This window comes from Haliotis cracherodii, unplaced genomic scaffold (assembly GCF_022045235.1).
Source record: "Haliotis cracherodii isolate W230 unplaced genomic scaffold, xgHalCrac1.p SCAF_10, whole genome shotgun sequence".
Classification (NCBI taxonomy): domain Eukaryota; kingdom Metazoa; phylum Mollusca; class Gastropoda; order Lepetellida; family Haliotidae; genus Haliotis; species Haliotis cracherodii.
In genome coordinates this window covers 31,131,826-31,146,036 of record NW_027266265.1, presented here as the reverse complement: position 1 = coordinate 31,146,036, position 14,211 = coordinate 31,131,826, and the positions used below count along the sequence as shown (strand labels likewise).

Sequence of the window (14,211 nt, the reverse complement as noted above, 5' to 3'; positions counted from 1 at the left end):
TTTTATTTTTTTTAATTACGTAGCACTGGATTCAAACCCCCCCCCCAATTTATTTATTCATTTCAGTTGGGTGCTACATTTCCACAGGTGTGTTCAGGCACAATTGTTTTCACATACATGGTCAGGATAAGTGTGGGACTGTGAGGTACAGTCAGACAAAATGCATATGACATATTGTACAGAAAAAATATATTCATATTTCTTGACATATGGACAAGGTATTATACTGCTTGTGGATGTGCCTAATGTCACGTTACACGGCCACATAATGAAGTAGGGGTGACTATTGGTCTGGAAGTCACTATTGCGATAACTATTCATATTGAAAGAAACTGTTGTGATAACTATTGATATTGCAAGCAACCATTGCGATAAATATGGATAGTTTTCAGTGCATCATTTTTGATGGATTTAAGAGTTGAATTAAACCTTGGAACTGAATTTTTTTTGACTGTGTTAACCAAAAGACTTCCACACACTCGATTTTTCACCCAAGTTTGTCACAAACCCCACTTGACTGTCACCCTCTGGCATTTTACTTTAAGAAAGACCGGTTGATATGGTAAATACAATCGAAACTATCGATATTCCTAACTGAAATCGATACTATTGATCGGAAAACTGATTTAACAATCGATTTATTGACTTTAAGTGCTTACCAATAGCAATACATCGATATTTGGATTTATTGTGACACCCCTATAATGAAGACAAAAGAAAGACACAACTTGATCTTCCCAGTTTGCCACTCATTCAAACATACATAGGGCCCCAGGGCAAATCAAATCCTGGTCCTTTTAAAATGTCCAGAAGAATGACAGCCTGCCAGTATTCTGCCCAGTTGGTAGTTGATACTTGCAACATGTGCATAACATGTATAGGTTCTACATAATTTTTAATGCATGAATTTTCTGTTGATCAATTTGTGGAATGTGAAGATTGTCTTTATCATGTTTTATTATCCACTCACACACCCGACTTGGGCACCAATCCAAAGCCCAAGTCTAGTAACATTCAGTCTAGTAAGCTTAACTAATAATATAAGTTGTAGCGGTATCATAAGGATACAGGTTTTATACCACGAGCCAGAGGTAAGCAGATTTTGGAGGAATGTCAGCTAGTGCCACATTTGGTATAATGGTTGGGACAATAAAACGGGGTACGCATATAACCACATGTACCCCTCGTGATACTGCAGCAATGAATTTATGTTACCGACATGTTTTAATCTGCCATTGTAAAAGAATTAAAACACATTAAAATTTGATAGAAAACAGCTGTCCGATTGAACTGAGGTTTACTTGTGCTATGTCATGTGACTTTCATTGACTTGGAAAAAAGTGTGCAGCCTTTTGCTTCAAAAGGGGGAATAAGGGATATATTCTAGTGCTCAGAAATCCATGTTCAGCCATTTACTTCATGGCGAGGTAAAAGGGACTTATTCTCACCCTCAGAAATTAATTTCCCTCCCAGGCGGGATACATAGTATTTTATCAACATCACATGAACTAATCAGATTTCATCATTTTGACATGATGGTATGATAACTGACCATATAACAACACAAGTATTTGGCACAAACTACACTTATCATCACATGGCATGTCATATGCTAGCTGAGTAATTTTTGAAGACCAGTTCGTTCTACCACAGAACATTTTGTCTTTTGTTATGTTTGTTCTTTATGCCACAGCCATCACTATTCCAGCTATATGTCAGTCGCCTGAAAATAATAGAGTCTGGACCAGACAATCCACTGTCCTGCAATTGATATTATGAGCAACGATCCATGCCGCAGTGGCATGAAAACATGCACTCATCCCAAGTCAACTATCCTGACCACTTGCTCCATATATTCGCCTTTCACAATTCTGACCAAAAATGATATTTGAACAATAAGTTGATTGTTGGATGATTTGTTGTTTAACGCCGCACTCAGCAATATTACAGCTATATGACGGTGGTCTGTAAATAATCGAGTCTGGACTCGACAATCCAGTGATTAATATCATGAGCATCGATCCACGCAATTGGGATCGATGACACGCATCAACCAAGTCAGCTAGCCTGACCAGCCGATCACGTTAGTCGCCTTTTACGGCAAGCAGGGGTTGCTGAAGACCTATTCTACCCCTGATCTTCATGGGTCGAACAATAAGTAGTGTTTGGGAAGACCCTGGTGTCTGTTTCATAACCTCATCAGGTCATGTTTCACTTTTCAACAAAGCAAATTTCACTTTCACTTCATTGATAGCCTTCAATCAACCTCATTGCAAGGCACCTGTTCTCACCTGGTTTAAATGTGATGAGACAAGACCTGTTGGTGCAGGTGCCCTCAGGAAAGATAAGGACTTGAGGCCATGCTCCCCCGGACTGTCCCCTCTCCCGTATCTGCTGGATGGTAACAGCGCGAGAGTTGGGATCCTCTCGTCGCACAAATACAGGCTGTGTGAACTGAATTAATGCTGACAAAAATAGCATAGAATAAGATTAATTCCTGAGATAATGCACATGACAAGTACAGTTGTTTCACAAATTCAAATATCATTTCTGGTTAATAAACATAGCGATATATCTTGACAATAAAAGAAATAGACTCTAATGTTGGTAAGCATTATAAACAACCAGGATTTCTGTCTAAACCTCAATGATTTGTGTTGATATGACACTACAGACACCATATCTAATCAGTTAATGTTGCATCATGAAAGCTTATTCATTATCTTGGGACATGTTGTTGTTACGTGTAACCAGAATTGGAATGCAAAGTCAGAAATGCAAACTAAGAAACACAACCACTCATCATTTCACACATTCTTCAACTTCAACATAGGAAGCACTTCACAAAGTTAATACGAGTCAGCAAGCTGCAAATCTCCTATGTATCATAGAGTCCACTTGGTCCATCGTATTGTTCTACCTTGACTTAAAGGCCCATGGGCTGAGTTTATTTCATAGATCTCTGCCTTAATTTCAAGTTCAAAATTCCTGTCTCAGATATTAATGGAAGTGTGTACTGCCACAATGATGCTTTCCTAATAAATTCTGACTGATTTATCTGATGCATGGATGCTTTTTATTTCCGTCACTCAAGTTGCTGATTTCCTGTTGACAAGGAACTAATATCAATGCCTGCATATTTTGCACATACTTTCCCAGGTTAGAAAACTAATGATAATTTTATTATGGATCTAACAACGTCTTCACTACACACATTTTCAATTCAATCAATCCAGTATGACACATGGTATAGCAAGATTGGACATTAACGCAAGTCAATAGTCCAAGACAAGTAAAATACAGGAAGTGTAACTAACATTTCCCTAGGAACACCACTTTTTATCAGTTTACCAGTTTGGGGCCTTAACCACTAGTCCGAAGCCTGAGTATGGTAAAACATCCTTTGGTCAAGCAAGCCCTATCAAAATCCATAAATTAACCTTAAGATCTACCGGAAAAGAATGTCAAGTGACATGACTCAAAAGTTACAGGTTAGTTACCTCAGGAGCCTTTTCAGGCAACTTAGCAGGCATAACCCAACATTAAGGTCATATGAAAGAGATCCATTTGAACTGATTCTTGTCAGTGACGCTGATAGGTTAGTAGGAATGGACATTCTTCAGTATTCTGATGTCATTCAATGTTAAAATCAAATTTCATAACCATTATCAATGCAGACAAAGTATAAATAGTCCATATTAATGCATAGATATACAGATAAGGATGGACAATTTTTGGCATGATTAGATCAGTCACAAGTTTGTAATTTGATGAGGATCATTGTAGATACTGAAGAAATAACCTGAACACTGAAGACTGGCATGATCAAGTGAGTTGGGAAACAAGGGCAAAATTTGACACAACATGACAGCGTGTAAATACTACCTGAATGGATTATCACTGAAAAATGTGGCGATGACAACTAGGTGCTTCTCAGCCATTGTGGCACTAAAGCCTTTTTACAATATACTTGGTATACATGCTTCTTTTTGAAAAAAATATCTTGTTTAAAGTTTTCTCTCCTTAAAAGAATTGTTAGAAGGAGGGGAAAATGGAATGAAAAGAATGATACATGTACTTGGGTGGTTTTCAGAATCACCAGAAATGGAACTACTTGCTTTCCCAGACAGAGCTTTTTTTATTACTGAAATTTGTCAGCAGACACAACAGAATAAAAAAAGAAGAAGACTGTTATTACACTTTTAACTTTATTCCACATGTGCAAACCTTAAGGGTTGGCAGATCCGTAAATCAAGAAGAAAAAAAATGGTTAATGACATCCCTGGATTGACACCATGATTTACTTGGCATCGGCACTGCCGTAAACTATTGATACCATTTATTCCCCACTCTTTGTACGGCTGTTGGTATATATGCCAGAAGAACTGAAGCTTGGGAATGGTAACAGATGTTCTTTAAGTGTATAGTACTGAAAGGTCATTGATTTCATTCACCATACATCTTCCGACAGCAATCAATGAGTCAAAGGTGAAATTTGTAAATCCATTCAAGTGAGTTCTACAGCACACATGTAAAAGGCAAACACAGTGATCACACAGTGACACACAAGCAACTACAGCAACAATCAAGCATATCAAACATCAACAACAGTGGAAAGGCTGTTGCATTTCCCCCCATCAACTTTCCCATTGGTTTAGCATGATATTCCTCAATTTCAAATCATGTCTTCTACACGAAGCAATGAAATTCACAAAATCAGCACTGAAATTCAAATAAATCAATTCCCATATTGAGATCAAAATTATTTAAGGCCTTTCATTATTGATGCAAGCTAATGATGGGAGATATGACTGGGAAAATGCAGTGCCTGTTAATACCTACTTCCCAAAAAGGGTAGTGAGCTGCTTTCTATCTTTGCGACAGGACTTTTTAGTTCTTGCCCCAGAAAACATACAATAGTATCAAAAAATGTTGAGTGGGGTGCAGCACAAAGGACAGGTGCGTCCTGGGCACTAGCAGGTTTCCCTCTGAACTTGATTTTGTGAAATCCTGCTATAAAGATTACACACCTCCCAAGCCACAGGATAAGTCCACTGAAAGCCCTATCAAAGGAACAAAACATGCAGTTACTAGCTGCAGCATGACTGCTGGTGCTCCAAACATGCTATGAGGAGGAGGAGATGGAGGTGGAAGAGGAGGGAATGGGGGATGGGGGATGTGGGGTGGAGAGGAAGAGATGGAGGAAGAGGGGAAACAGGGATAGATTTGCCTGTGAAGCTTATAGGAAAGTGTGTGCCATCAGATTGCTTTCACTAAGCATTTCATACTTAAATAAAAGAAATGAGTGCCTTGGCACTGTAGCTCACACGGATATGTAGATGATACCGTTACTTCATAGTATCAACAAACACAGCGCCTTGACAAATATTGTTGTCATTATTGATATTTAAATACTTTCTGCATAAATACTGAGGGCTACAAAACTAACACTGAAGTCCTAATGATTTTAACAAAGAAGGTGATCACCACAAGAAGATACATACATGTTAAAGTTCAGCTTAATCAGTCTGGCAATTTCAGAGAAGTTTACAAGACACAAATATTCATTTGTGAAAGATTTTAAAACCCAAAGGTTTAAAACAAGGTCAAAATTTAAAATATGGGGAACAACATAACATATGTGTCGAGTTCCACCAATAACCCACATACTTTTATTACATTTTGAACAGCAAGGCTGAGCAGTGGCCATAGACAAGTTCCTTGATGTAGGTAATAATATACAGAATGTTTTAACACGTCATCAAAAATGTCTGAATGGTGATCACAATTCTTGAAAAATTTAATTTGTAAATAAGAAAAATAGTCAGATCCTGAATTGCTTCATGCAGACTTGTTTTATTTACACTATAGAAACAAACAAAATGTACACGTAAATAATGCTTGGCATGTACCTATTACAAATGTAAGTTCTGAAGGGCAATACAAATGGCTACATATCACTCCATCTTTGAAATCCTATGTTTGATATTTTTATCAGCTGGCACACAGGCTAAGGATCAAAAGGACATGCAAGGTCATTTCAACTTTTCTGGTTTGATTATGAAGATAAGCAATAATATATGTAATGCAAAATTATTTAAGGATACCGACTACATCATGCACCCTGACAAACCAAGATGTCATGTTAAATATGATAGGTAAAGTCTTGCTTTCCAAAACAATAATTATTATTATTCATGGAAAACAAATTTTCCTGACTTATTTGACAACTACAAACATGATAAAAATCAAAAACTAACAGGGAACTTTATAGTCTATCAGATAAGGGACAGGCTTTTGCTTTTGAGAAACAAATTCAATGGGTCACTGCTATACCAATGTCAGTATGTGTTGCTAGATGTAGTGTACACAAAGACATCTACATGTGGTTGTATGTAGATATGTTGCCATAACAGAAACAGCCTTTCTTATGTGCTTGGTTTGTATACAAGAGGTTGTGTGTGTTTGTTCATGTATAATATTGCCTGTCACGCCTCAGTAACAACTTCCTTGGCTGAACCCCAAGCAATGGTTCAGATTGTTATTAGTCCAAAGATCAACATGTTCAGAACCTGGTACTAGTCTTATACAAACATAACCACAATATCCATTAGAAAGGTGTTAATAGAAAAGTAAGAAATCATTAAATTTGGGATGGTAAAATATTATCATATGAGTAGTTGTGATTAAGATGGCACTCTACCAATGGCTAACCATGTCCTGCTTGACTATCTTAGCATCAGACAGTTCATGATAAAACATAAACATTATTTCTGATGGCATACAAAATTGCATTAAAGGCATAATGTGATACTTGGAGTGTGATGAGACAAAGGTCACATTTTACACATAATGCGACACTGGGAGTGTGAAGACACAAAGGTGACATTTAACACATAATGTGACACTGGGTGTTTGATGATACAAAGGTCACATTTAACACATAATGTGACACTGGAAGTGTGATGATACAAAGGTCACATTAAGCACATGTAATAGTGTGAGTATTATGACACAAAGATCACATTTTACACATAATGTGACACTGGGAGTGTGATGACACAAAGGTCACATTTTACACATAACGTAACACTGGGCGTGTGATGATACAAAGGTCACATTAAGCACATGTAATAGTGTGAGTATTATGACACAAAGATCACATTTTACACATAATGTGACACTGGGAGTGTGATGACACAAAGGTCACATTTTACACATAATGTGACACTGGGCGTGTGATGACACAAAGGTCACATTTAACACATAACGTGACACTGGGAGTGTGATGACACAAAGGTCACATTTAACACATAATGTGACACTGGGAGTGTGATGACACAAAGGTCACATTTAACACATAATGTGACACTGGGAGTGTGATGACACAAAGGTCACATTTAACACATAATGTGACACTGGGCGTGTGATGACACAAAGGTCACATTTAACACATAATGTGACACTGTGAGTGTGATGACGCAAAGGTCACATTTAACACATAACGTAACACTGGGCGTGTGATGACACAAAGGTCACATTTAACACATAATGTGACACTGTGAGTGTGATGACACAATGGTCACATTAAGGAAATGTCATATTGTGAGTGTGATGACACAAATGTTGCATTATGGACATAATGTGATACCGGAAGTGTGATGACACAAAGGTCACATTTAGAACTTCTTTGTAGGTGTCCTCAGATCTTCACAATGAAACTGACATGGAATTTTAGGAGTGTGATCACAAAAGTGTTGCATCATAAAGCTATTGAACTACAACACATTGCTATAATTGAAGCTGGGTTTTTCAACCAATGATCACATGACCCTAGAACTTAAGGGAAGCAATTCTGCACAGCGATACTGGCTACCCATGTCCTCCCAGCTGTACTTACGGATACCATATAGTCTTGCCATATTGTTATACAATTTCTGGTTACTGGGCATTTATACTTCTTATTAATACCTATATTGCTTGCATAATGAACATAGTTGAATCCTTGTCAATAAAAAGTGCTGTGATACCAACCGGAGATACAAAGAATGTTCTTATTCAATACTAAGAATAGGATGTAGCTATAAGCATGATAAAGAGAAATTACATGTGGATGAGAAGAGAGGCAGATAATCCTATTAATAGGCCAGCCAGAAAATCAAACACGCTCCGTAATTTTGGTCTCACCAGCTATTCTATATCCACAATCCCATGAGAAGATCAATTAACAAATTACACCAAGTGCCAGTGGGGAGATGAAGAGATCTCCATCGATCTCATCACATGGGAAATGCTTGGGGTGAACACTGGTCACTGCAGTTTCACTGGATAGCAATCAGCCACTGTATGGTATATTCAGTCAAATTTAACCCATGTCTCACTAAATTCCACCAATTACCAAATTACATGTTTATCTAATTCTGTCAAATCTGTCAAAATTAAATCATCTTTAAGAAGTAAATAATAAGTGGCATCGTCTCATGTATTGTGTGTTTCTAACCCTTAGAACTGGAATGTGTAAGGGTACATAATATCCACTGTGAATAGAGGGAAGTTTATTGTTGACCAGCTTGTCTGTCCACATTTTGATCCCTATCATTTGAAACCAGGGACGTATTAAATGACAATGCTGAGTTGTTGTTTCCGATTCAGTTCATTTTGCTTCCTTGTCGTGTCACATCAACTTACGAGGGTGAGGTTTCATGTTGAGCCATTGTTAGGAACACTACCTTACTGTCCTCGTTTCAGCCAATTTATTTCTACTTCCAATACAGGATTATAATCTAAAAATCTTTTTGCACGTTATTGAAACATTCCATGAAAGGTTAAGTCTTGCATAAGAATAATACCCTCAGTTTCCCACACCCAATTATTCTGTAAGTTGCTTTTGTTTTTTTTGGTTGTCAAGATTGAGATGAAATCAGTCAATGGTTTACAGTATTATTTTAATGGTTGAAAAATTGTACAAGCAGAAATGACAAATGTAACGTATCATTTTGCAACCTGTGCTAACATGAACAGTATAATATAAAAGGATGTGATTAATGGATTTAATTATTTAAAGTTGTTTCTGAAAACTAATTCATTTGGAATTAAAAAGGGTCATATCATTTAACAGTATTCCAGTTATATCACTTCATGTCAGCTTAATGTGGGAGGAAAGCCCGAAGTGACGCAGGTCTTAGACGTTCACCACTTCGTTGAAACCCATGAGCACCGATATGTTCCTCATAAACCTAGAAACATAATCGAGCGAACCGGGATTTGAACCCACAATCATAGGTTTCTGGTGTGCCCAAAGGACGCAACTCTGCACAGCAAATTGCGGCACCTTAGATGACTGGGCCACCTCTGCCCCATGTCATATCATAGAGAACACACCGATCAATAAAAACAATGCCCCATAAATTGCCTGAAATTTCAGTTTCAGATTCACTTCCCAGGACATTGTCATCATAAACATCTTTTCAATTTGATCTTTTCAAATTCTGTAATGTCAGAAAAGATTGTCACATCAAAAGTCAATAAAAAGCATGAATATGTCCTCATGCCATTTGTTTCCAGCAAAACCACTGTTGTGATTCATGCTGCAAGATTTAGTAATGTTCATAGGCCAGGGTCAGACAGCCAAAGTCAGACAGGCAGGTGGTGGTGATAAGGTAGGGGTGGGTACAAGGTAGGGGTGGGGATAAGGTAGGGGTGGGGATAAGGTAGGGGTGGGGATAAGGTAGGGGTGGGGATAAGGTAGGGGTGGGAATAAGGTAGGGGTGGGGATAAGGTAGGGGTGGGGACAAGGTAGGGGTGGGGAGGAGGTAGGGGTGAGGAGAAGATAGGGGTGGGGACAAGGTAGGGGTGGGGACAAGGTAGGGGTGGGGACAAGGTAGGGGTGGTGATAAGGTAGGGGTGGGGACAAGGTAGGGGTGGGGACAAGGTAGGGGTGGGGACAAGGTAGGGGTGGGGACAAGGTAGGGGTGCGGAGAAGATAGGGGTGGGGACAAGGTAACGGTGGGGGGAGCCTTTGAGTGTTATCACTACAGTAATACAAAGGGTGAAAGGGGTACTTGGAGGTTTAGAGGGTAGCAGCAATACTCAAGCCCATTCATGAGAACATACAAACAATTAATCAATATATCTTATTCAGAAAATTCAGGTTAAAATGTATCAATGCATTTGAAACCATGTTTCTATGGCATCAAAAACTCACATTGTCAAGCACCGAAACAGCATACATCAATACTGCTAAATTTGCAAGGTTATTCTAAATCTCAAATAATCCTGAAAATAAACAAACTCATGAAAACAAACACTATAAATTATACAGCTTATACAGTGACAAATTTCCTTCAGCCTACAGTGAGGCAAGAGAAAACACATCTTAAAAATAAAACTGTAAAAAACTAATAATGCATACCGGTAATCATTTTTAACATGTTTAACCACCCAAAAGAATAATTATGTGATAGCAAATATGTTTAAGGAAGTTCCCACCACCATCAGTGAATAGAAGATCAAGTACAGTACAATCAAGACCATGCAAAGCTAACAAGCTGAGAGTGATAAGGACATACTACTGAATGAGCTGTAGCACCCACAACGACTGACTAGCTGTACCTTCAGTTAGTCAAGAATTTCACAACATACCTTTAACATCAGTGAAACTGGCTCAGGCTAGCGGACTAGTGCTACTTTCTGTTCCTGGGAATGTGTTTACTAACACAAGGCCTTTATTTTTCACATTACAGTTATTGTTGTTCACAGTTATTATCACTGAACTAAATCCTCAATGTTCATAAGAATAGGAGTTGCAGAAATACATCAATATTTACCGGAGACAGTTCAAGCCTTTCAGTTCAAGAAAACTAGTATTCATGCAGTCACATTGGTATTAACAGGAATGGCTGATGGCTCATGTAGAATGTTAAATCTACAGAATCAAACGAGATAAAACCAGTATTTTAAAGGTGGATGAGGATTTTGCTTAAAATATCTTTGTCGGGTTTCCTCTCAGGGAATTGTAACACCACTTTGAACAGTATTCAGTTATATCACTGCATGTCAGCTAAATGTGGGAGGAAAGCCTTAATTGATGCAGGTCTCAGATATGTAGCACTTTGGTGAAACCCAAGAGCACCGATATGGTGCTGACAAATCTAGAAGCCTAATCGAGGCGAATGGGGATTTGAACCCACAAGCAAAGGTTTCTGGCACACCCTATGGATGCAACTATGCACAGTGAATTACGGCGGCTTAGATGACTGGGCCACCTGTGTCCCCAGGTGAATTCTTCTATTTATGTTTGCAATCTGGTAGCCTTACCTATACATTAAGTCAAAAACTTGCAAGTGATGAAAACACCTATTTATAAATCTAACTTTCAGCTACGTGAACACATCTGATAACAAATAAACGTTTCTAAATGGTTTTATTATTTCTTAAATCATGTAATCAAACTTTGTTCATGTTTATTTCTCAGGCAAAACTGTCCTTTACAAAATGTGTACAAAAATATCATGATTTACAATGCTTTTTATAATCATTCCACAGAAGCAAACCAATAATGCATGAACTCAGTGGTCAACCTACTTCAGGCAACCTACTTGATAATTATATTACAATAATGACTGGGATCAGTATCATTTTGCAATATTACCCTATGTTATTAACTATAACATCACCAATGCATCACATAACATATTCACACAATGATTATCTCTGAGACAATATCATTTGATTTAGTAGAAAAGGCACGTTAGGACAGTAACAGCTGTTGGCAAGTGGCTGTGATGAAACAGTTGTTGAACTGGAAGTATGTAGAATGTCATATTGCCTATGATGTGAAACTTATTTATTGATGCTTATGTCAGTATCAGGGATTTACAGGGATTGGGTCTATCGACATTTGAGCATGAGGCATGGCATGAACATGGGAGTCCAAGGTTGGCAACATGCATGTGGCACCCTTAAGTTGATTTCCAAGAATTGTATTGACATCATATCTTTGCACATGCTCAGAAGCCTTAAGCATATTCAAATTGGGATTTCAATGTTACCGGGTACACTGTAGAAACCCAACAATTTCCACTCTGAAGTTTGCATTTCTTACCACAAAAAAAAGTCAGTTATGTGTAACAGCAAAACTACAAAGTACAAAGTACAATTTTGATTAGTTTAAATGATTCAAACAGCAATACTGTTTTGCATCCTGCAAGCCTCACAATGTATAGTTGTTGCAGTTATATAATATATGTGAAGTCAAGCTATGTCATTCAATAGTGGGTTAAGTCAAGCATTAATTCCATTCGCTATTCAAGGACAAAATGCTGACTATAGCCTGTATGAACTGATGTCATACACTTATACCAGAAAACATTAGTCATGGACACATTGTTTCTTGTGTCATTTCAGGTAAGTAATGCTACAATTATGATGAAGCTATGGTAAAACCTGATGTCCTGGCTTTGACTATACAACATATAGGTCAATAACAGACAAGAAATCCTGGTGTCTCCTCCTTAGAATGTGATGCTAAGAACTTAATTCACCATATGTAATTAACATGAATAATTTAAATATGGCGACAAAGTCAACTGAATAAAGAAATGGAAAACTCATGTTTCAGCTTATAACAAAGCAAAAAGCATAGCAGTTTCTAAAAATATACTTTCTCAAATTGAATGCCAAATCTGACCATGAAACAACAGTGTTATTATGACACAGATAATTAGATAATTTACAAAAATGGAACAGGAACAAGACTAGGCATCAATGATCATCTCTGATAAAACAGTCTGCATTATGATTTCACAACACTTAAATGAGCTGATTTTGAAGAAGGCTCAGTGACCACAACAAACTGTTACACGATACAGGACATACTTTCTGGTGTAAATCAAGCCAAGTTCTGGGGTTGAAATAGCCACTGGTCTGTTAAAGTCAACATTTTCTTCCCCAAATCTAATTTTTACATAAACCACTTGCCAAACCACTTGTCCAAAATGAGCTGTGGACAAGTTGGATATGACAAATGGTGTACTGTAAAAGATTTTTTTTGTTATGTATGAAGCATCAAAAGAAAAATAGTGGAATGATGTTACTGAATATATCTACTTTCACCTCAATATCCGCATGAGTTTTGCCTTACAGCGCAAATATAGGGTATGTCTTAATTTATGTCCAAAAAGTATGTCCCAAATAAAGAGTTAGGAAAGATTCGTACTTCCAAATATTGGAACTTTTTCTGATTCTGCTTTGGCAACAACAGTAGTGAGGTCGAGGAAAACGTCTGTTAACGCGTCGAAAAAAGTGGAATGTGGTGCAAGGGCAATGATAGGGGCATCCTTGGCAGTGGCACGTTGCCCCCGCACACGGATCCAGTGGAACCCCCCCATGAAGAACACGCCTCGACACAGCACCACAATCAGGGGGCGCAGCACGCTACAGAGAAATAGTAGGGGATAGAACAGTGTATATTATATAGGACAGTGTATATTATATAGGATGTACAGCAGAAACAGGCCTGTCTTCAGTTCAATGAAAATGAATAATCTTTGTTGCAGTTTTGTTTCTAGTCCACCAACTTCCACATGCATTGCTGGAGTTAACCCTGAAAGTCAAGGGATCCTTGCCATAGCCCTAATTATAAATTGTAAGGATTTAGGGATTCCCAGATTCAAACACTATACATGTATCAGCAAACCCAAAACATCACAGGACCCCTTAATTTCGAATAATGTACAAAGTAATTGCAGCTCAATGACTGTCCATGTTGATGTTTGGAGTTTCCATAGTCAGGCATTTATCTAGGATTTTAAAATAAGTGCCCTTGGTGGGTAAACTGGGAAGAAATCTTTGTTTGTTCAGTTTGTATTTTCCTAAAATTGTAGGTATTTTAACACTGCACTCAGTGCAATAATGTTAAACAAAGCATTAATGCCTCTTCCACTTGATTGGACCCATTGTCAGTGACATACAAGTTAGCCCTACAAAGCCATAATATAAGTAATAACTATAATATTTCTTTTACTGACATTTGATGTTGACTTAGGGTCGAATATCGGCCTTTGAGCAGGTCTAGATAAATCCCTGATTGTCTATTTGTCAGAAGAATCTCGCCAAAAAGTTCAAGCTCAAAGGGTTTTAGCAGCAACATCCAAATTTAATTTTTTTTAAAATTATTTTTTGGGGTGTGTGGCACAACTTTTTAATTACCAG

General features: G+C 37.8%; 1 protein-coding gene across 1 annotated transcript in view; it reads right to left on the bottom strand.

Moving 5' to 3' along the window:
* LOC139454302 (lysophosphatidylcholine acyltransferase 2-like) overlaps positions 1 to 14,211 on the bottom strand; it is a 51,619-nt gene that overhangs the window by 20,935 nt on the left and 16,473 nt on the right. Inside the window, exons 3-4 of the mRNA XM_071235922.1 lie at positions 13,217 to 13,434; positions 2,292 to 2,465 (exon numbers count right to left, since the gene is read on the bottom strand). Of these exons, the coding sequence (XP_071092023.1) occupies positions 2,292 to 2,465; positions 13,217 to 13,434 (392 nt within the window). The remainder of the gene's footprint in view (positions 1 to 2,291; positions 2,466 to 13,216; positions 13,435 to 14,211) is intronic.